The sequence below is a fragment of the Orbicella franksi genome, chromosome 9 (genome assembly GCF_964199315.1).
Source record: "Orbicella franksi chromosome 9, jaOrbFran1.1, whole genome shotgun sequence".
Lineage (NCBI taxonomy): Eukaryota > Metazoa > Cnidaria > Anthozoa > Scleractinia > Merulinidae > Orbicella > Orbicella franksi.
Window position 1 is genome coordinate 29,413,431 of NC_138153.1, and position 21,996 is coordinate 29,435,426.

Sequence of the window (21,996 nt, forward strand, 5' to 3'; positions counted from 1 at the left end):
AACATTTCATAAATTTCCTTTTTTTTTAGGAAAGCTGATCGCTGGTATTTGACGTGGTCGAATGAGTCACGGTGGGGGGGATAGGGGGGGAGATGGGGTGGTGGTTTTACAAGCCGAGGCTTTACAGGAGAAAACCAGGCGTGAACGAGAACTGAATTGCCGGTTTTCGTGTAACGTTATCATCTTCCAAAATTACGAAAAAAAAGCGAATTCCTTCTTAAGTTTTAGTTTCATCAAATGCAAGACCCTCTAAGAACTTAACGTTTTACAACTGGATAGTTCCTGCGATAGAAGAAGTATTTTAATTTTAATTTTCAACGTAGCCGCCATTAATTTTTAGAATATACTAAGGTCATGGATTACCTGTAAACTAGCTGATTAGCGAAGCCTAACTCGACGTTTAAATAAAGTATCGTATCGTATCGTATCGTATCGTATCCGATGGGCACCAACATGGCGTCTCCATACAAAGCTCTATAAATTTGGGTCAAAACTTCTCCAAATAACGTGCGAATGGAAAACCGAAATTTAATTTCTGAAACGGTTTCAGTTTAAAGCTTAGAAAGGTGATTAACAATTGGCAAAAAGAAAAAAAGAAAGGAAAGAAAAAAAGAAAAAAAATTTTGACGACGAAAAATAAAATTTGATTTCTGTGAAAAATTTGGAAAAGATAAGAGATTTGTAATTTTAAAAAGAAAAGAAAAGAGAAAAAGAAGAAGAAGAACAAAACAACAACAACAACAAAAAAAACAAAAAACAAAAACAAAAACAGAGTCGTGTTCGACTATTTCGACCGGGCTGTGAGTGACGAACTATTCACAAGTGCTATCCCACTACTGTTTGACGCGGGAGCTTTTGCCTGCTGTGTTTCCACCCTGGGCCGGTTCGTTCCTCTTTAACCAACCTGGAGAAATCAGACTCCTCTGTGTTCACCATATTGACGCCAAACTTAGCGCGGACACCTGATCTACGTAGAACGACCACCCTCAGGAATCCCGCCCTCAAGCCATTCAACGACCCCAGCCTCCAAGGAACTGGATTACAGGCGTGCGCCACTACGCCCGGCTGACGAAATACGAACAAATTTAACAGGTCAATCGTAAGAAGCCTCGACTGCCCGCCGGAAGTAAAATGGCTTATTCTTAAAGACCAAAATACATCACGATTTCTGCTGAAAACTCAAATTTAAGGAAAGAAACATGTAATTAGCGAATTTGAAGTTATATTGAACGCTAAACGTGTTGATTACACAATGTTGGTTGGATATAATTTGTCACAGTTTGGCTTTCGTTCGATTGCGCGTGCGGGAAGCCATATTGTCGGCGGAAGTTGAAGGATTTCTATTTGAACCAAAGCAAGTGAAACGGACTTGTGAAACTCGGATCAAGCACCGAGCGTTTTCAAGAATTTCATTTTTATAACTATTGATAAACTGAACAGCTGTTACACCGAGCTGAATTTAGATGCAGTTCATCAGCTCTTCTTTTATAACGAAAAAAAAATGGAAAGAAACAAAAACCCCAACAACTTCACCTTCACGGGTGTAAGCAAATCAGGCGTAATTAATATGCGATAGGAGATCAGATTTGTTGATCCGGAACACATTACTTGTTGTACATTTTCCCTCGGACGTTAAATTTTCGGACACTTTGCTGAAGCATATAGCATAAAAAAGTGCACGCCCACAAAACACGCATAAGAGTGAAACGAAATCTGTAAAAATGATTTCTGCGACTTCTTTGTGATGTTTAGACCGTAGAAAAAATTTTTCGAACTGAACTGAGTGGTGCTATTTCTAGATTGCTACGATACGTCATGTAAAAATCACTCTCATGTACATTATGGATGCTTGTACAGTCTGTGAACAAGCACACTTCTGGGATATTTCGAGATATAAATAGCAGATTTTCACGTTGTCGTCATTTGACTACAACTACGAGAATTCCTTTCGTTTTTTCTTTATTATTTAAATTTTTAAGCCCCAGTAGGGTTTAAATAACAATTGCCCTAATTAGCACAAGAAACAGAAAAAGTGAAGGATTCTGGTAGTTGTAGTCAAATGACGCCATGCAAATCGCCTATCGCCGAAAGCCGAGCGATTTGATTTCAGGGGATTCGTAACCAGACCACGCTCGGCTTGCTTCGTTCGTTGGACCTCTTAAGGGAGTCTGTTAAGATTGCTTTCAGTCATTACTGGGGCCCTATGTTTGCCATCCATGAGTCGCAACGCAGATTTTGTGTTTCAGTAGCGTAAGGTTTATTGTGTTTCCTCGTCAGGCTTACACGGTTTTACCAGCGAAGTCGGCTTAAGTTCCATTCATATTTACGTCAGCAAACCATTATTTAAAACTAGCAAAATCAAACATCTTTGTTGTTGGTATAAACTGGGTCATTTTCAGCTGTTCGAGTCGCCCAAAACAAGCGAATTCATAATCATATCTCGGTTTGTTTACTTGTGCAAAAATACCATCGAAAGACTTGTTAATCTTGAATGATGATGGTGGAACGAAAAGAGCTTATTAATTTCGACAAACGATTAAACATCGCGTTACCACACATCACAAAGTCAAGCTTACCTCTTCGTCAGCGAACTCGCAGTACATCATGTCTTCGGACTGGCTCAGTGAGCGGACACACGAATACGTGTTGCAATTCTTAAGCAAGAAAAACATTCATAAGCCTGCAGTGACTGGCCTGGAAAAGTTAGCCTGCGAAGAGGCTCCCGGCGAGGCAAGAAAAAAATTCGGCGAGAGAAGCGAGCGGGGCGGAAAGGTAGAGCCTGTGGACCATCCCTCCGGTGGACATTCTGTTGATGCCACCGTTCCATGATACCAGAATCTGGTATCATGATCTCATTGGTTAAATCGCTGATTGTTGACAGCTTTGGGATGAATATTTGACAGATCTTGACCGCGGCTTGTAAATCTGGATAATTTTTGCCGAGACCGAGAAAGATGGCGTCTGTGTGCAAAAGTACAGTTTACAAACGTGGAACTCAGGTAGCTTTGAGAAATTCATTGCAACATTTTTTCCATATCTATGGTTTCAACCTTGAGCAGAACCTGGTTTCTGGTGTCCAATTGTTAGGTGGTTTAAAACTAGTTGGTGTGGAACATTGATCAAGTCAATCCTCCGACTTCTTCAAAGGTTGTTTGTTATTAATATACAGCAAAGGAAAGCCGCGAAGGAAAAGTTACTCTCTCTGAAATCGACACCTTATTATCTGTAAAAATATTTGGCCACTCTAATTACCTCACCGGAAATTAATTTGTTGCTTTAACTGTATAACTGTCATATCGATTAAAAGCACTCCGCTGATCCCACAAAGAGCAAAGGAAAGCCGCAAAGCCTTCACCTATCGCTTGTGCGACTTACTTGTTTATCTAAACTTGTATGTATGGAGGATATGTTCTTATTATGAGTTTGGCTGTGAACGCAAATTTATCCGATACTGTATAAAGCAAAATCCACCCCTAAATCTTCTTTTAAAAGCTAGAATTAAAAGTACTCCGCTGAACCTAATTGTCTCATTTACTAACTCCCAGAGTGCATTTCGCTTCCACAGAGGGATAAATCGTGCGTGACATGAGCGCTGCGAAACTATGAGAAATCACTATCCAAAGGATTGCACGCACGCCAGCTTAAGGCGATGACGTCACACAATACTTCATCACTTAATTATTGGATGAGGTTTTAGTGATTTCCAGAATAATCAAGGTTGAGGCTGATAACCCTTACTGAGAAATAATTGTTCTAATAATTGTTCTATGATACATTGAACGAAAAAAAAAAAAAAGATGAAAGTCATGTTTTTGCTTTTTCGCTCATTCTTTTTCAATAATGCACCGCGGTCATACATGACATGATCACCCGTGACCTTGAGGGTCCTTGACATGATTATTGTATAATCTGCAACTAGATGACGTCACAGGTGCTGATTTCGAAAATTCACTGTACGCTTTCGGCCAATCGGAAAAGAGATAGTTAGTTTAATGTATAATGAACGCAATAAGCGGCCCGCAATGCGTACTTGTGGGCTTATGGCTAGTGTTATGGCATCGGGTTGACATATTCTAGTCTTACAAGCAGGCAACTACTAGAGGGTACAATAATAAATGAGTTTGGTAATACTTTCGCATGACTTGTCGGGCCGTGCTAGAAACGTACAGCGCTTCTCTACAAACTAATATAATCAGTATTTTCATCATTTCCGGAATAATTGTCAGTGTGGCGCAGTGGACAAGTTAACCACCATAAGAGTGGGAGGTTATGAATTAAAGTCCTAGTGACGCAGGAACTTTTTCTCTTATTTTTTACTTACTTTTTTTTCTTTTTTTTCTTTTCTTGAACGTTTACCAAAAGGCAGCGTTTGCCTTTTTCGATGCACGCTTGTGTTGAATGAAAATAGAAAACAAACAAACAAACAAACAAACAAACAAACAAACAAACAAATAATGACGGCAACAGAACGATTGAGAAATAATAATAGTCATAACTTACCTTGAAAACTGCAGCTAAACTCGTAACTGTAAGCTGTACAAGATTAATTAACTTAAATTTAAAATACGCGTGGGGAAACGGATTTTTCCATACCAGCCGATAAACTCATCAATTCCCTCTAGTCCCTTCCCTGCGTCGGAAATTCAATTTCAGATCTTTTAACTGACATAATTAATGCGAGAAACTTTGTGAAATGCCTTTGCTGGGGAATCATTTTGCTGTACCAAAAGGTTGAGAAACCGTGTATTTTAGATAGGTTTTTCAATTGCCTGGAAGTTCTTGTCATGTGAAAGGCCCGCGCCAGCAAACAATATTACAGCCGCCGGGAGGGTTAGCCGTTTTGTAAACTGATAATTTAAAGTATTAGCACACGTCTATAGTTTCCGACCCGCTCAAAACTCACAAACAAATACAGCAACGCAATGATCGTTCGAAATCTCGTCTCTAGTGGTGGATTGTCGTTGAACAAAACCAAGATACAGAGCGGGGTGAAGGGGGGGGGGGAGAGAAGGGGGAGGGGAGGGAGGGGGGGAAGGGGGTGTTATGAAAGCCGCGACCCTCACTAGTTGAATGCCTGACAGGCATCAAGCTCTGGGATCACGTGAATTGAATGAAATGCCTGAAGGGAGGATGGCCTCTGGATATTCTGTGTAAGCGGCTACTTAGGTGCCATGGCTGACTTGGGCCGAGAACATCAAGTAAAGGGTGGAACCCGTAAGACACACCACACACTATCTACAATATTCTGGTTGAATTTGCCAGTAGTATATTTTAGGGCTGCTCTATCAAATACCAGATTTGGTGCTCTCACCATTTTACGATTGTACTAATTTTATACGGAATCATTCTAAATGTTTTTCTACATTTTCATTTATTTTGGTGTAATTTATGCCAAAACTGGGGATAATAAAATGTATTATCGTTTGTCTCACGATGCTGAACAGTATTAAATTTAAACAAACCCACTAATTAGATAAGTTAATTATGAAGGATTGTCTCTTTTACGCATAAAAAATCATTCTTACGTCCCTATTTGCTCTCGAAATTTGTTGTAGGAGTAAAATTAATTCAAAGAAATACGGCGAGCTCATTCCTAGAGGAGTATATACTTTCCTTAAGAGTGAAATGGTAGTCACAGGGTAGCTGCTGGTCTCACAGCTTCACTTTGTAATAACTTTGAGTGCGATAAGATTTCAAAGTTTCTTTGTATCAATTTCGATGAGTTCTGGTGAGTTTTCATTTCTATTGATTTCTAAATCATTCAGGGTGTTCTCACTCGGGTCAAGTCCGTCATTAGCGCGCCCGTTTTCTTGGCAAATGTCCGTAGCTTGAGTTGGGTTCCAAACGTACTCGTCAATTCCGTGCTCTACTTTGTCAGCTCCCAGAAGCTCCTCCTCCACGCTCATGCGCAGTCCAAAAACCTTATCGATCAATAGCAGCTCCAGAAATGTTGTACACGCAGCCCAGGCGGTCATAACGACAACCATGAGCAGTTGAACTCCCAAGAACCACCACGGACCGCCTTTGAGGATTCCAAACTCACTGGAGAACGTATCTTCCTTCTCGGCAAAGAGGCCGACGGCCAGTACACCCCAGACTCCTGCCATGCCATGTGTGGGCACGCAGCCGACAGGGTCATCAATTCCGAGCCGCTCGAGAAGAGCACATCCAGGGCAGGCTATGAGGGCACCTACTGCACCGATGACAATGGCTTCCCAAGGTCGGGACAGGGCACAAATGGCTGGAAAAAAAACATACGCACTAAAAACGGGTGTATTTAAAAAAGGATTGACGTTTAATTGAAAAGGCAGAAGAAATGTTGTACTAATCATTTATGCTTCTCGCTCGGTTACTTAAACTCAAAGAGCGCATTGCCAAGGTGTAGCTCTGTTTAAGTACTCATAACTACGAGTCCCGTATGTAACCTGACCCTTACTAGTCAAACATTAACTGGCGTAGCTAGCTACATAAAATCATTTATTCTCTGTAAGAATAAATTTTCTTTTTGCATCGAATATCTAGCTGGTGAAATAATACCATAACACGGTGTGTTACATGTACATTATTTAATTTACCTGTTATGCCGACGAGCCCGCTCAGAATTCCGGTTACAAAGATTGGAATATTTAACTTCTTTTTGAAGCAAATGTAACTGAGAAATAAAAATAAAGAATTTAAGTGTTTTTTTTTTCTCGGGACAAAAATACAAAGACGAAGGGTGCACAGATATTAAAATGAGAGTAGTAATTCAGAGATAAGAAATTAGATTGTTTCGTAAATGGGAGAAATTGAATTAAAGGGAAGAGGCTAAACAGCAGGCACGGCTTGTTCGAAAGGTGGATAACGTTATCCACCGGATAAATCACTATCCAGCGGATAGCGTGGTTTGTTTTGTGAACACTTATCCGTTGGTTAGCGTTATCCACCTTTCGAACAACTGAGGCCTGGAAACGAGCTAAATAAATTATTTATGACAGGATGACAAACCATTTCGATGGGTTTTCTATTATAATCGCAGCACACTGACGTATAATTTCACTGTCTTTGGTCCTTGAAAACCCCTGGGGTATAATTATTGGGAATACCCTCATGACATCAAAGCGTCTTGTCTTATGATCACTTATTTCAGTGATATGTAATTTGAGGTGGTTGAGAGTTAGACTGATGCTTCCCTCGGTCATACGCTTGGACTCCCATAAAAATAGGACGGGGGGTGCTCGTTGTACCGTTTAGGGGTTAAAAAAAATGTGATTTTTGGTCCCTCTTAGGGTATTCAGCCTAAAAAGGTCCACAGCGGGAGCTTTTCTGTATACCTTCTAGGGTATTTAGCCGAGAAAAACATGGCAAAAAATAATGTGTTGTCTTAGAATTAGTACCTCGTAGGGGTAAAAAAAAAAAAATTAATGCCGCGCCCACAAAACAAAATCTTGATACCTTTAAGGGGTTCTTTTCAAAATTTCTGGCGAGCCCCCCCCGTCCTTTTTATAAAGGAGTCTCACCCGGTCATAATGTTGCGGGAGAGCTTTACTTTTAATAGGCGAATAAGTACGTCGATTTCCAACAAGTAATGTTCCGAGTTCAAGTTCCTTTAAGAACTCTCTTCTTTAATGGTCTGTTAATTCAAAACTTCGCGCGAAAAGCCAATGCGGCTGCGCACTAAACCATTCAGCATACTTTCCTTCGAAGTCACACGCAGTGACGAAATACTTTCCTTTACCAAATTTCACCATCTTCCTTTTAGATGATTGGCCAAAATACAAAAAAAGTGAAACACCAAAAATTAGTTTCCCCCCGCAGTTAAGTAAAGAATAAATAAATAAATGACATCATTGCTTGCATTTCTCTGCGAAATTTCAATCGCCGAGGGCAGGAATTTGTTGGAATAACGATAACAACAAGAAGAAGACATCACATCTTCTATCCACATTCAACGCACTTAAAAAGAAATAAAAAGTATTTATATAAAAACTGTGTAAAAACTGTAAACCGCGGTATTAATATATTTTGCTTTTCCAGCCTCGTCAGTCGTCCGTCTTATTGAAAATTTGTAACACTATTTTTTTTCTGGCTAACTTACCTGTACAACATTCCCAGAATCCCTCCGCCTATGGAGCCATTGATAGTTACGACCGCTGACCTAAAAGGTAAGAGGCAGGAGTCAAGTGCCACAATTTTATTTTGAATGACGTTTCGAAAATCGTTTCATTTAACCGAGTGAAAGGTAGAAAAAGAACCAGCCCTATTACGCTTGGGGAAATCTTCTGACAAAATATACTTGCAATGTAAAAACTCCGATTCAATAAGTTATAATTCTTGTCGTCGTTGTAAACGTTCAAAACGGAACAAATAAGAACAACGAACAGAATAGACCGTGTAGACAAGCTTAGCGGAAATTATAGGCCGGTACCCTGGCTTATTATATGACTGAGAAAATTACTTTTCTGCGATTGGCTGAGAACGCACAAACGTATCGTTAATTTTTCATTTTACTTGGCAATGCAAATAATACAGGCCCTTTCGTAATTATCAAAGACGTAATAAATGAGTAAAGTGATGCGAAAAGCTCGAGCTATCAAGGATTTACACTTTCCGTTGTATTTAAAAATTCTTTCAAAGTACACGAATCTCTAGGCGACTGGAAGTTTAAGATAAATTTTCAAATGTTAATTTCCTTGCGCAAAACTGTTTTAAATACCTGGAGGCAAGTATCCATTTCTTGCCGCTTATTCCAAAAGTACTGCCACAATTAAAACCCAGCCAGCCCCACCATAACATGAAGGTTCCCAGCATTACATTTGTAGGAGAAGCCATTTGTTTTGATGGCGAATTTTCATCAAACCTTCCTATCCGGGGCTTCAACATTAAAGTCGCCACCAGGCCACTCACTCCGCCAACTAAATGCACAGCACCGGATCCGGCAACATCAACGGCGCCCATTTTCCGAAGCCAGCCACTGTCATCCCAAACCCAAAAAGCGGGAATACAGTATGTCAGGGTGTTTAAGAATGAGAAAAGTGTGTAGGCTTTTAAGCTCGTTCTTTCCGCCATCGCGCCAGAAACAATGGTGGTTGCAGTCGTGGCGAAGGAGAGCTGAAAAAAGTACTTCGAAAACACCTGCCCCATTTCACTTTCCTCAGCATCCGTCAAAAAATATCCAAGGCCGCAGAAAGAATTTCTTTGCTCGCCTTTCCCGAAACTGAGTGCAAATCCAAAAAGCCAATAAGACAATCCACCGTAGACCACATCAACAGCGTTCTTGACCATGATGTTTGCTTCATTTTTTCTGGAGACCATTCCGGCTTCGAGAAGGCCAAATCCGGACTGCATTGTGAAAATGATGAATGCGCTCGTCAAAATCCATGTCGCGTCACCCGACAAGATTTCTCCATCAGTTTGGATTTCGTCGGAATACTCCTTTGTTGGTGTCATTGTTGAGTTTAATGTTAAGTTTGTTTTGATCTTGCTCGTTTACTTGGCGTGATCTCAGGGCATGGAAACGGCTTGGAAAGAGGAAAATTCTGTAATTGAATTCATAGTTTGTCTATAGTTGATCTAAACACCACCTTTCTTCCGCCATCCGCCCCGGATTTCCTGAGGTAAAAATAATAAACATAATAAGCAGCTAACAAAAAGATTTCAAGCCGCTGATAAAATGAAAATATTAACTCAATTTGAATTATTTGAATTTGGGTAAAAAACGGACAGGTCCGCATTGCGTACAGATCATGACGGAATATAATGATACGCGAAGTTAACACGATAAACTAGAGAGTAAATTGATTTTTACAGCTAAGCAAAAATGCTCTACGGCATGCCCCAGACCAAACCCAAATATTGACACGAGGAAACATACCCTTGTCAAAGCAGAAATCGTAGCGAAATTCGCATTTCAGTCTGTCCTCTTTGCAAAAATTAATAAACTGCAGCCTCGTACATTGTTGATTTATACTTGAACATCTCGATTTGCATATGAAAATCACGCCAAATGTACTAACTTATTGCCTGCTTTTCAACACGCCAGAACGTTTTACAAAAACGCATGGAGTACATTGTACAGATCAATTCAAGGAACCTGATTATTTAACATATTTTTCATATGTTTTCGTTATTAACTATAATACACGATGCCTATTTTTACTTAATGTTTGGTGTTCTTGCTACCAAATGTCACCTCAAACGATGAAATATCGCAACAAGCAAAATGATTGCAGTAGTGAAACATAAAGAATAAATGTAAGAATAAATGTTTCAGACGATAACTTAAAGACAACTGTGCCTCGAAAAGCGCCGTTGCTTTCAGTTTTTTCTGCTCTTAATTTGTAACTGTTCAGAGCTTTCGCTTGCTTTGTCTTTTCAGACACATAATGTCGATTATTTCATTATAGTTGGTCGACCATAGGACTCAGATTGCTACAAAACGACTTAAAAACATTGTCATACACGAAGTTTGTCTTTTTCCCACAAATGTTTCTCTTCTTAACTTCATTGAGTGCTTTCGTAACACAGTGAAAGAAGTTTTAATTTTTTTTCGGAACGCATAATTATGATTAAAAACTTTCACAATGTTTTCTTGAAAGTAAACATAAATTGTGACAGTGTCAATCAAAATTATGTACAGTAAACCCTTGCAACAACTAGGGCAGATTAGTAAGGCTGATTTATACCGATGAACAAATAAACAACAAGTCTAAACAATTTCTCCTCTTGGAGGTGTCAACTGTTAACTTCTGCATTGTCAGTGTACAATGAGTTTCAGTTAACTTTTAAGAAAACGGCAAGGAATCAAAACCATAATCAAATCAAGTTTTCCTTTCCTTGCGGCATTGGAGTTAATAATGTTATGTCACGGTTTCGTCGCCTCGTCGTCTCTCAGTTTGCTTTTATTGATCAACTTCGAAAAAAAACCCATTTTCATAAAGGTTTGTGCAATTCATTTCAATTTCTGTCACAAGTGCACTGTAAATGATAGTTCTAGTGGCGGTGTTATTTGATCATTTAAATTACTTTTTAGAGAAAGAGAAATTTTTAAACACATGTTAGCAACACTTACACCTGCTAACCTGTTTGTGGTCAGTTTAAACCGTTCTTGCTTTGTAGGTGTTAGTTCGGACAGTTAGGTTTTTTTAATTATTTGCGAGTTGTTAGCTGTCGTTCAGCTCCAGTTGTCGGTGAATCCTTTAATTTAGGCTCCGTCCTCACTACGCCGGAGGAATTTGAAAACGCAGGTTTCACTCTGAAAACGCATCAAATGTTTTAATTTCTGTCCACACCAGGCCGGAGGAATTTAAAAACGTAACAATCACAATCGTTTTGGATTTGTCTTTAAGCAGGGAAATCACATGATTGTCACCGTTTTCGAAAGGCTCCGTTTAGCTGCGTTTTCAAGTCCTCCAGCGTAGTATAGACGCTGCCCTAGTGTTGCACTGTATGACCTTACTGTGTATAATTTCGCGTGCACTGGCAGTTAGCAATAGTGTGCGAGTAAAAATGTTCTCTCGGCCAAATTAAGAAACAGAAAGGTTACCTTGGCACGCAGATTTTCTGCAAAAACATTTGCTGCGGGAGAAAATTGTTTCAAAACGTCTCCGAAAATATCAAAAACATCCTTCTTCCGCAGGAAACATTGCGTGCAGGCACAAACGGGGAACATCCGGGAGACAGTGTTTCCGCAGACAAATGGACAATTTAATTGATTTGCCATTAACGAAGATATTGTGACTTATCTTTAGCCTTGCAATTATCTATTACAATTCTTGTCAAATAGAGGATAACTTTAAGTTGAGATAAAAGGGCTGTCATAAGGAAACTAGCTAATTCTAACATCTTTATGGAGCAAGAACCTTTCAGATGATGTCTAACCATTTAACGATGTTTATTCTCGGTCAATTTCAGAAGGAAACTGACACGTGCTTACAACGGCTTCCGTTTTGCTCCAAGCTTCATATCACGAACAAACGGGGAAATATTTAGTGTGACACAATGTTTCCGCGACAGCGTTTTTTCGTTTACGGGGGCGTCAAGAAATTTGATATGACTGCTTTTCCTTTTTTGGCGAGGTTTCTCAGAAGAGATAAATGGTTAATTTAATTGGTGTGCCGTAAACGAACTTATTGCGACTTATCTGAAGTCGTGCAGTTATCTTGATCCAATAAAACCATGTATGGCCGAATTTCCATTTCACAAGATAAATAGTCACTGGAGACGGGAACACGTAATTGTCACCTTGAGACTGGGAGCACGCAAAGACCAAATCGTTTCTGTGTCTTTTATCTACCTTTCTCGTTAGTGAAATACTTTAAAATGTTCCTGACGATCGCCGGGTAAGGTAAATGTTTTTTAAACATTCTAGGTTTTACTTTTTCCCTACTATTTGTTTTGATTCCACGAAATGAGCAATAAACGGTTCAGAGAAACTTATTATATTTACGAGTATCACAAACCATTAAAAACCATTATTCTTTCGTAGAAATGGTGAGCCATATCCCCTTTATTCCGAATTCATTCTGAAATATCGCCTCGCAATGTTCGTCCACAAAAAGCTTTGGGAAATAGACCAATTTCGACATATTAAAATTCAGCCTAACACAATAGACCTCAGTACGAGGCTCTGGGGATAAACCCCACAAACTCTGTAGTTATTCCCCAGAGCCTCGTGCTGAGGTCTATTGTTTTAGGCTGAATTTTAATATATCGAAATTGGTCTATTTCAATGCCAACTTTAATTTCAAGGACCTCAGGGCCGATTAGTTTTAGATTAAAATTGTTTTTAGGCTTAGCCTATCGTTCTAATTACAATTTTAAACAATTTTGCCCAATCACCACAGGATAGATTTTTATATTGCTATTTCAGTGAGATACGATTTAGCAGACCCCTTTTATGAACGCTGCTGCAACACAAATGTTCATTTTTCCCTTGGGACCATTTTCCTACGGCTAAATATTTGAAGAAGTGATAAACAGCTGTTAAAATTACTTCAGTTCCCTGATGATTAACATAGAGATTAACTAAAATGTTTCGTTTGTAATGTTCCTCTTTAGCTCAAGCTAAGTTTTCATTCAGGCAGAAATTGCTCAAATAACATCAGATATTTAGCATCTATTTGCTAATCTATCCTTTTGAACTTCAAAAACGACAGTTAAAATCCTAACAACTCAAGTACAATTTGCGAAAGTCAAGAAGTAACTTTCCACAAGTAGAGGTATCTGCAGCCAAGTGGAATTAAAATGCGCCAAAATGCAAAAAAGGCTTAAAAATATTTTTAGATATATTTCGAACGTCACGGTACATTCAGTACGTTATGAAAACGTCACCAAAATTAAAAAAAGGGCTGACTGAATTGTGATGCTTAATGGAGTATTTCATTTATCTGTTAACTTTGGTAACAAGGGAAGATTTCCTCCTAAAACGGAAAAAATACGATACCAGGCAATTTGTTTATACCTCAGGTGCTAAGTAACGGGTAGAAACAAGCCGATTGCCTTCACTCAGGCGGGCTTATTTTTTTAAAATTTTTATTCAAATCAGCTTTCTGGATAATTCTGGAACGAAATTACCCGATATTAAGTGTAAACAAGGAAAACATTTGTTTTTCAATACAAAATCTACTCAATAGAAACTTCTTGAAAAAAAAATTAACAGTTCTTCATCTTTGCATGTTATAATTTACACTTGCTGAGGGAAGCGGGTTTTCTTTTGTAAAATATTTGATTCGAACAAACTGAGCCCAACTTTATTTTACAACATATTTGTTGATATAAGTTAGAATATATAAAATGAATTGTTTTTTTTTCTTCAGGAAAAATGACATTTTTCTCAATGTTGATTGTTCAATATTATTGCTCTCATGGTTTGTTTTGTTTGAGCGAGTCACCAGCTAACATAAAGTTGGTCGTCTTGTCAGGGGCTTTTTTGATGCAAAGTCAGTTTCAAAGGAGAGGAAACAGAGAAATGAAAAGCGACCGACGGGCCATCTTTCTACTGCCAACAACAGCCACGGAAACCAAGAAAAAAGGTTAATCAATTAAGTCGCATACTGTTATCTCGATTCGCACTGAGATTGTAGACGGCGAAATAAAATAAATTAATGTTGGAAAACTTCCCTTAAAAGAGACCGCTTGGTGATTTTAAACGGTGTGGTAAAATAAATGGAAATCATTTGAAATGAATTTGTTTGTTAACACTGACGCATTACCAAAAATTGCACCATCATTCATGGTCTATAATGTATGCACAAAGGAGTGAAATGAGTCGAGCGCCAGCAGCTGGCAACAGGAGCTACATAACATTTTAAATATTGTTTATCTCCAACAAACGCCCCATGGGCTTCAATTTCTGACTCGTCACCTAAGACGGAGAGTGATTTTGTTAAAAATTGACAGGTTTATAGCTTACTTTTGGACACCGGCGGTGAAAATATCTTTCCACTCCAATATTTTGACGATTGCACATAAAACCGGCTGAGTTCAAGGATTAAAACACTTGAAAACGCCGACACAAGATAAAAACATATTTGTTACTAAAAAACGTCTGTTATGATACTAAAAATAAATGCTTAAAATTAGAGACCTTCGTGAACTTACCTTATGCTTTGATATTACGATGCCTTCTGAACATACGCTTCGAAATGCCGCGAACACCCTGCGCGCGGAAGTCCCTGTATTGTCTTTTCTGTGTCGGAAAAATTAAATACGTCTGCGCGCAGACTGGTAATCAGATATGGTGCGTGTTTAGACTCACACGTCATTGTGACGTAATCAAAGGTAATTTGTTTACCAACCCTCGATAACAGGTTCCCTATTATGATTCCCTTCGGTAAGCAGGTTACTGATTCTTCCGTTTACTGCAGGTGACAAAAGCTCGCATTCAAGAGCTCGCATTACCCTCGTAATGGGTAACGCGGGCTCTGGGAAGGAGATTGATAACGGTTCGAGGAGCCACCTTGACACGTACATGCAAACACGCGAACGCGACATTGCAAGCCCCGTATAAGTTTATGATTTTTTTTGCCGCATACAAGCAGAAAATAAACATCATGAATGAGCCTATTGAAAACGCAACTGGATGCTTTTCTAGCACAGCTAAATGCTTCAAATTTGGTTAACACAATCCTTTACCCAATATCTTAACTTCCTGTTCACTATAGCCCACGTTCGATATCTTGATATTCTAACATGGCTCCGAGGCTTTCAGCACAAAACTGAAAATTATTTTTCAACATCATTTTGTTCCTTAATTCCCAAAAGAGACTTGGATACAAATATAGATGCTTTTCCTGAAAGCCTCGGAGCCATAATGGGATATTGATATATCGAACATGGCCTATTATAGAATGATAAATATTTTACCCTTCGCAAAACCGAATCGTCCTTAGTTTCCCCAGTTTTCTATAATGAGACAGCTATTTAATCTTAACCTCAATTTGTCAAAAATTGAGCTTACAAACAGGATGTAAAAGATCCGTGGAGAATCCGGGTATCGATCCCGGTACTTCCCGCATGCGAAGCGGGCGCTCTACCATTTGAGCTAATTCCCCGGAATACGTTTGCCTTTTGAAAGTTGTGACTGCAGTTGCTGTAACTACATAGATTTGAAGTAGTTCAATTTTTTTTGCTCAAACAGAGAAAACTGACTCAAAAGAACAGTAGAATTGTTAGCTAGTTCAGGCAAGGTAGCCTGTGTTCATGATTCAGGTAATGCAGTAAAGGTTGTCCTAAGAAGAGTTTGCTTAAAAAAAAAAGAGACGAACATCAGCTTTAAAAATGTTTTTAAATCTACGCATCATAAAAAATAAAAATAAATATAAATATTCGTGGTCCGTGTGAGGCTCGAACTCACGACCTTGGCGTTATCAGCACCACGCTCTGCCGACTGAGCTAACGGACCACTTTTACGCAAGTGTTAAGATAAAAGGCAAATTAGTTTGTAATTTACTGCAGGACCGGAGTTTAAAACCCTACCCAATTCAAGACTAGACTGCAAAAACTCTATACCCTGTTTGAGACCAAAATAAGCAAACTCCATACCCTATTTCTGACCAAATGACGAAAAACACCATACCCTTTTTCGCCAAACATATCTATATAGCCCATATAAGGAAGTACCCCCCACCCCGGGTCAGATCCGTTATATATCGGGGACCGACCTTAGACATTTGTTCCAGTGAAGGAAGAGCAGCAAAAAATAGTTTTTGCGGAAAACTTAAGAACAATCTACTTAGGTTTCTACGGTAGGGTTCTGACAAAAAGCAAAAAAAAAAAAAAAGAAGAAAGAAAACAACGGCAACAACCGTGGAACAAATTAAAAATGAAACAATATTTCACTGATAGCAAATATCGTTTTTGTCACGAGATAAAAAAAATATGATTGGAGAATCCGGGTATCGATCCCGGTACCTCCCGCATGCTAAGCGGGCGCTCTCCCATTTGAGCTAATTCCCCACACGCAGTTTCCCTTCCTTTTGTTTCAAAATAATTGTTATATTACCTGTTCAGCAACTTCAGATAACGAATTTCTAAATAAGACAGATGATAATCTCTGCATCCGAACTCTAGAAATAAAAAAGAGAATCCAAACTTGGTTATTTCTCCCTTTCTATGGTTACATTATGGTTTGCGATCAAATTGTGGAATTGCTGTTGACCAATAGCCTTAGAGACTCGTATAATGAAAAGAAATGATAAGTTCTGCTGTCAGGTAGAGAAAAATAAGTATTGGTAATGGTCTGTATGAGGGTTGAACTCCCGTCCTTCGCCCTTCGGTCGGCTCCTTTCAGTTCGTGGGTCGTTAACTTGGCCTTCCTCGGTCAGGAAAACAGAGAGTAAATGACCAAGGACCTTTCCTCTAGTGCCATGAAATAGCAGAGTGACTGTAGTACAGTGATCATGGGTAGGAGGTCATGACACTCTACCCCCGTAGGTAACAGTAACAGTAAAGAAATGAGGGAAAAAAGACCAGCCAAAGAAAAGAAAAGACCAAATGTGCCATGAGCAGCAGAAATGTTTTTGTTTTCCTTGGAGAATCCGGGTATCGATCCCGGTACCTCCCGCACTGCCTCGTCCCCAGTCGCCCGCGGGATAGTATGTTTAACTATGAGTATGAGTAGAGGCGCGGGGAATCACACCCCGCGCTCGTGCTCTTCACTCGCTACCAGCTCCCGCTCGCGCCCTTTTGCTCACTCCCAGTCTCCCAATCGCTCTCCGTGCTGAGAAAAAAATACGAAAAGCTTGTGGAGGAGGCAGCCTCCCGCATGCTAAGCAGGCCCTCCACCATTTGAGCTAATTCCCCGAAATACGTTTGCGATAAGAAAGTTGTGACTCCAGTTGCTCTAGTGGAATAGATTTCAAGTAGCTCAATTTTCTGTTCAAACAGAGAATACTGACTCAAAAGAACAGGAGAATTGTAAGCTAGTTCAGGCTGGGTAGCCTGTGTTCATTATTAAGTTAATACTCTCAGGGTTGTCCTTAGAAGAGTTTGCTGGAAAAAAAGAGAAGAAAGTCAGGTTTAAAATGATTTTGAATCCAAGTATCATAAAAATTATCAGACATTTTCGTGGTCCATGTGGGGGTCGAACTCACGACCTTGGCGTTATCAGCACCTCGCTCTGCCGACTGAACTAACGAACCAGTTGCTGTTACGCAACTGTTAAAATAAAAGCAAATTAGTTTGTAATCTACCGAAAAACCGGAATTTAAATGTTACCATCTAATTTTGACACAGAATGCCGGAGCGCTTGGCAGTTCGCTAGACTTCTTTAGGTATTTTATATCACCCGAGTCATCAGACACAAGTCTCTTTCTCCGCCACCCTCAGCTGCTGGAGATAGAGTATGAAGGACAAGGAACTTTGTTCCTGTGCCACTAGACAGCTGAGTGACTGTAGTACAGTGACTTTGTGTAGCATTTCATGGCACACAACCCGCGTTTTATGAGCAGGTAAATGAGGAAAGAAGAACTGCAAAAAGAAAATATGAGAAAAAAAAGTTGCCTTGGGAAGCATGGAGAATCCGGGTATCGATCCCGCTACTTCCAGCATGCGAAGCGGGCGCTCTACCATTTGAACTAACCCCCCACATTTATCGATGAGATGAACGGGGAAAAGATTCTGAAAATGAAAACTGGTTTCATAATTTCCTTGTGGAAGCCCAGCCAAGTATTGTTGATTTTAAAAACCCTGTCAATTAATGTCCTGATAAGACCGATTTTGTATGACAGAGGTACGAAACTAAGATGATTGGTGAGCAGACCCGTGAAGGTCTTCTTACGGAAGGTACTAGTGATAACGGAACCATGGTGGGTATTGTCGATTAAGACATCCAAAAAGGGCAAAACATGATCAATTTTTTTCTCCATCGTGAAGTGCATGTTCGGATGTTGACTATTGATATAGTCGAAAAATGCGATGGCGTCCTGTTCTGAGTGGAATAGGCAAAACTTATTATCCACGTAACGACGATAAAATAGAACTTAAAGACCTTGATATTGCTCTAACCAGATCTTTTCATGGTGACCCATAAAGAGATTGGCGAGGACGGGAGCTAGGGGTGAACCCATGGCAACCCCATCAATCTGGTAATAAAAGGACCCTTCGAACAAAAAGTGAGTTTCAGCAATAGCAAATGAAAAAAGACGTTTGAGATCGGAGGAGGTAAGCTTGAGGTCATGGTGTCCCTCACTCAAATATGTAATCTATTTTTGTCGCTTAATCACAATTAATTATGCATGTTTCGCCTAGTTGTTATACAGTCCCAACGGTTTTTCAAATATTCTGTAACTCTACCGACTGAGCTAACGGACCAACTACTGATGCGCAAGTGGTAAAATAAAAGGCAAATTAGTTTGTAATCTACTGTGGGAGCGGAGTTTTAAATGCTACCATCTACGTTGGTGAAGAATGAGCACGTGGTAGTTTTCAAAACTCGTTTAAGTATTTCACACCGCTCGAGTCATCAGACACTCCAAGGTCGTCATCTTCGTCATCCACGGTTGCTAGAGATAGAGAGTGAACGACACAGACCTTTGACACATTTGTTCTAGTGCCAGTAGATTGCAGAGTGACTAGAATACAGTGACTTTGTGCAGGAAGTCATGGCGCACTACCCGCGTTTTATCAGTTGACAGATAAATGAAGAAAAGAGAACTGCGAAAAGAAAAGTAAAGAAAAGAAAAGACCAAAAAAATGTTACCATGGGTAGCAAAAATCTAGATCTTGGAGAATCCGGGTATCGATCCCGGTACCTCCCGCATGCAAAGCGGGCGCTCTACCATTTGAGCTAATCCCCCGGAACATATCCCTTTTGAGAAACTTATGAGTGAAATTACAGAAATTGAGTAGATTCAGAGATTTACATGATCTATATTACGCTATGTAGTAGATCATCATCTGATAGGTTAATCCATTTAACAAGGAAAGAAACAGACAATACTGTCACAAAAGAACATGACAATTTGAAGCTAGTTCAGCAGGGTAATCAGATTCTTGGGTTCTACACGGTAAGCTACTAATATAAAAACAAAACAAAAGAAAACAAAACAGCAAAAAATGACAAATTAAATAAAGAAAACTAATATTTCAGTGATAGCATATATCGTTGTTGTCATCAGAAAAAACAGAGGAAGTATCACTGGAGAATCCGGGTATCGATCCCGGTACCTCCCGCATGCTAAGCGGGCACTCTACCATTTGAGCTAATTTCCCACACACAGTGTGTTCTTGCTTTGGTTATGAAACAATTGCTCTCCTTTATATAGCGAGTTAAGTAACTTCAGATAACGAATTTCCAAATAATAAGATTGGTTATATCTCTGTTTCTATGGTTACTTATGGAATTGGTTACGACCAATGACAGAGATACTGTCATGTGGAGAAAAGGAAGTATTGGTAATGGCCTGCGTAAAGGTTGAACTCAAAACTTTGGCCCTTCGGAGATAAAAACTAAACGACCGGAGACAATGAGTAAACGACCATGACACCGAAAAATGCCCGAAAATAGAAGAGTGTCTGCGCTGCGGTGATTTTGTGCCGCAGGAAGTCATTATACTCTACCTGCGTAAGTAATACTAACTGTAGACAAGTAAGGAAAAAAGACCAGCAAAAAGAAAAGAAAAGACAAAATGGTGCCACGAGTAGCAAAAATGTTTTTGGACAAGGACCTTTGTTTTAGTGCCAAAAGATAGCAGAGCGACTTTGAGAGTGACAATGATTTTGTGCAGGAAATTATGGCACTCTACCCGCGTTTTATAAGCAGATAAATGGGGAATAAAGAACTGCGGAAAGAAAAGAAAAGAGCAAAAAATATTGATATGGGTAGGGAGAGCCTTTCTTCTAGTGCCAGTGGATAGCAGAGTGACTGCAATACAGTGATTTTGTGCAGGAAATCAGGTGACTCTACCCGCGTTTTATGAGCAGATAAACGAGGAAAAAAGAACCACAAAAAGGAAAGAAAAGACATAAATGTTACTATTGTTGCAAAAAAACTTGGCCTTGGAGAATCCGGGTATCGATCCCGGTACTTCCCGCATGCAAAGCGGGCGCTCTACCATTTGAGCTAATCCCCCAGAACATATCCCACTTTAGAAACTGATGAGTGAAATTACTGTGATTGAGTAGATTTAGAGATTTATATGAGCTATATTGCGGTATCTAGTAGATCATCATCTACGGTGATGGGTTAGTCTATTTAACAAGGAAAAAAACAGACAATACCGTCACAAAAGAACATGACAATTTGAAGCTCGTTCAGCAGGGTAATCAGATCCTTGGGTTCTACGGTAAGCCTCTGATAAAAAAACAAAACAAAACAAAAAAAATAATATTTCAGTGATAACAAAGATCGTTGTTATCATTAGAAAAAAAAAGAAGTATCACTGGAGAATCCTGGTATCGATCCCGGTACCTCCCGCGTGCTAAGCGGACGCATAGCATTTGAACTAATCTCCCAGTTTTTTTCTGGTTTTGGTTATAAAACAATTGCTTTCCTTTATATAGCGAGTGAAGTAACTTCAGATAACGAATTTCTAAATAATAGGATTGGTTACATATCTCTTTCTATGGTTTGCGAACGACTTATGGGCAGGGAGGAGGGGTGTGGGGGGGGGGGGGGAGAGTTAATCCCAGAAACATAGGGTTTGGGGTGTGCCGCCCCTCTTGCGCTATTTGAGACCAAAATCTACGATTTTTCCTACCCTATTTATGGCCTGCTGAAAAACTGAATACGATAAGCTATTTAAGAGCTGACCTTTATATCTATACCTGTTTCAGATCGTAAACATGAGTTATGAAGGGCTTTTATTGATGGTCTCAATGATGATGAAGAAAAAGTAGCTTCTTCTATTAAACATACCCACCTCAAGACTAGAGTGGAAAAAAACCGGAAAAGGAAAAGAGACTACAAAAAACGTTGCAAAAACACTTGGCCTTGGAGAATCCGGGTATCGATGCCGGTACTTCCCGCATGCAAAGCGAGTGAGTGAGTGAAAAGCAAAGCGAGTGAGTGAAATTACTGTGATTGAGTAGATTTAGAGATTTACCTGATTTATATTACGGTATCTAGTAGATCATCATCTGCGGTGATGGGTTAATTCCTTTGACAAGAAAAGAAACAGACAATACTGACACAAAAGAGCATGACAATTTGAAGCCAGTTCAGCGAGGTTAACAGATCCGTTATATATCGGGGAACGACCTAGAAGATTTGTTCCAGTGAATACAAAAGCAAACATACAATGCTTTTTTGCGGAAAACGTTAGGAAAATCTACTTGAATTTCTACCGTAGGTTTGTCACATAAAATATGAAATGGAAGAACGGAACAACAACAAAAACGAAAAAATAAAAAAAGCCCCAATGTTATCACGAGAAAAAAAGGTTCCCTGAAGAATCCGGGTATCCATCCCGGTACCTCCCGCATGCTAAGCGGGCGCTCTACCATTTGAGTTAATTCCCCAGACAAATTTTTCTTGGTTTTAGGTATAAAATAATTCTTGTAATGAGATAATCGATA

At 39.5% G+C, this 21,996-nt stretch overlaps 1 protein-coding gene and 4 non-coding genes across 6 annotated transcripts; all 5 read right to left on the reverse strand.

Annotated features, from left to right (window-relative positions):
* Positions 1-5,031: 5,031 nt before the first annotated feature.
* Positions 5,032-14,663, reverse strand: LOC145497559 (putative ammonium transporter 3). Of its 2 annotated transcripts, XM_081477377.1 has the most exons (5): positions 14,581-14,663; positions 8,696-9,591; positions 8,078-8,137; positions 6,576-6,652; positions 5,032-6,241 (listed from the first exon to the last, which is right to left on the reverse strand). In XM_081477377.1, exons 2-5 carry the CDS (start codon positions 9,427-9,429, stop codon positions 5,694-5,696), a joined length of 1,419 nt encoding a protein of 472 aa, XP_081333503.1. In that variant the 5' UTR covers positions 9,430-9,591; positions 14,581-14,663; the 3' UTR covers positions 5,032-5,693. The 2 variants fall into 2 exon arrangements, with proteins under 2 accessions (XP_081333503.1, XP_081333504.1); XM_081477378.1 differs by lacking the exon at positions 14,581-14,663 and having other exon boundaries at positions 8,696-9,634.
* Positions 14,664-15,460: 797 nt separating this feature from the next.
* Trnaa-cgc (transfer RNA alanine (anticodon CGC)) lies at positions 15,461-15,533 on the reverse strand. The gene has a single exon. It is a non-coding gene; the product is annotated as a tRNA-Ala (tRNA).
* A 277-nt stretch (positions 15,534-15,810) lies between these two features.
* Trnai-gau (transfer RNA isoleucine (anticodon GAU)) lies at positions 15,811-15,883 on the reverse strand. Its single transcript has one exon. It is a non-coding gene; the product is annotated as a tRNA-Ile (tRNA).
* Positions 15,884-16,364: 481 nt separating this feature from the next.
* On the reverse strand, positions 16,365-16,437 carry Trnaa-agc (transfer RNA alanine (anticodon AGC)). Its single transcript has one exon. It is a non-coding gene; the product is annotated as a tRNA-Ala (tRNA).
* Positions 16,438-19,204: 2,767 nt separating this feature from the next.
* Positions 19,205-19,277, reverse strand: Trnaa-ugc (transfer RNA alanine (anticodon UGC)). Its single transcript has one exon. It is a non-coding gene; the product is annotated as a tRNA-Ala (tRNA).
* Between the last annotated feature and the right edge of the window lie 2,719 nt (positions 19,278-21,996).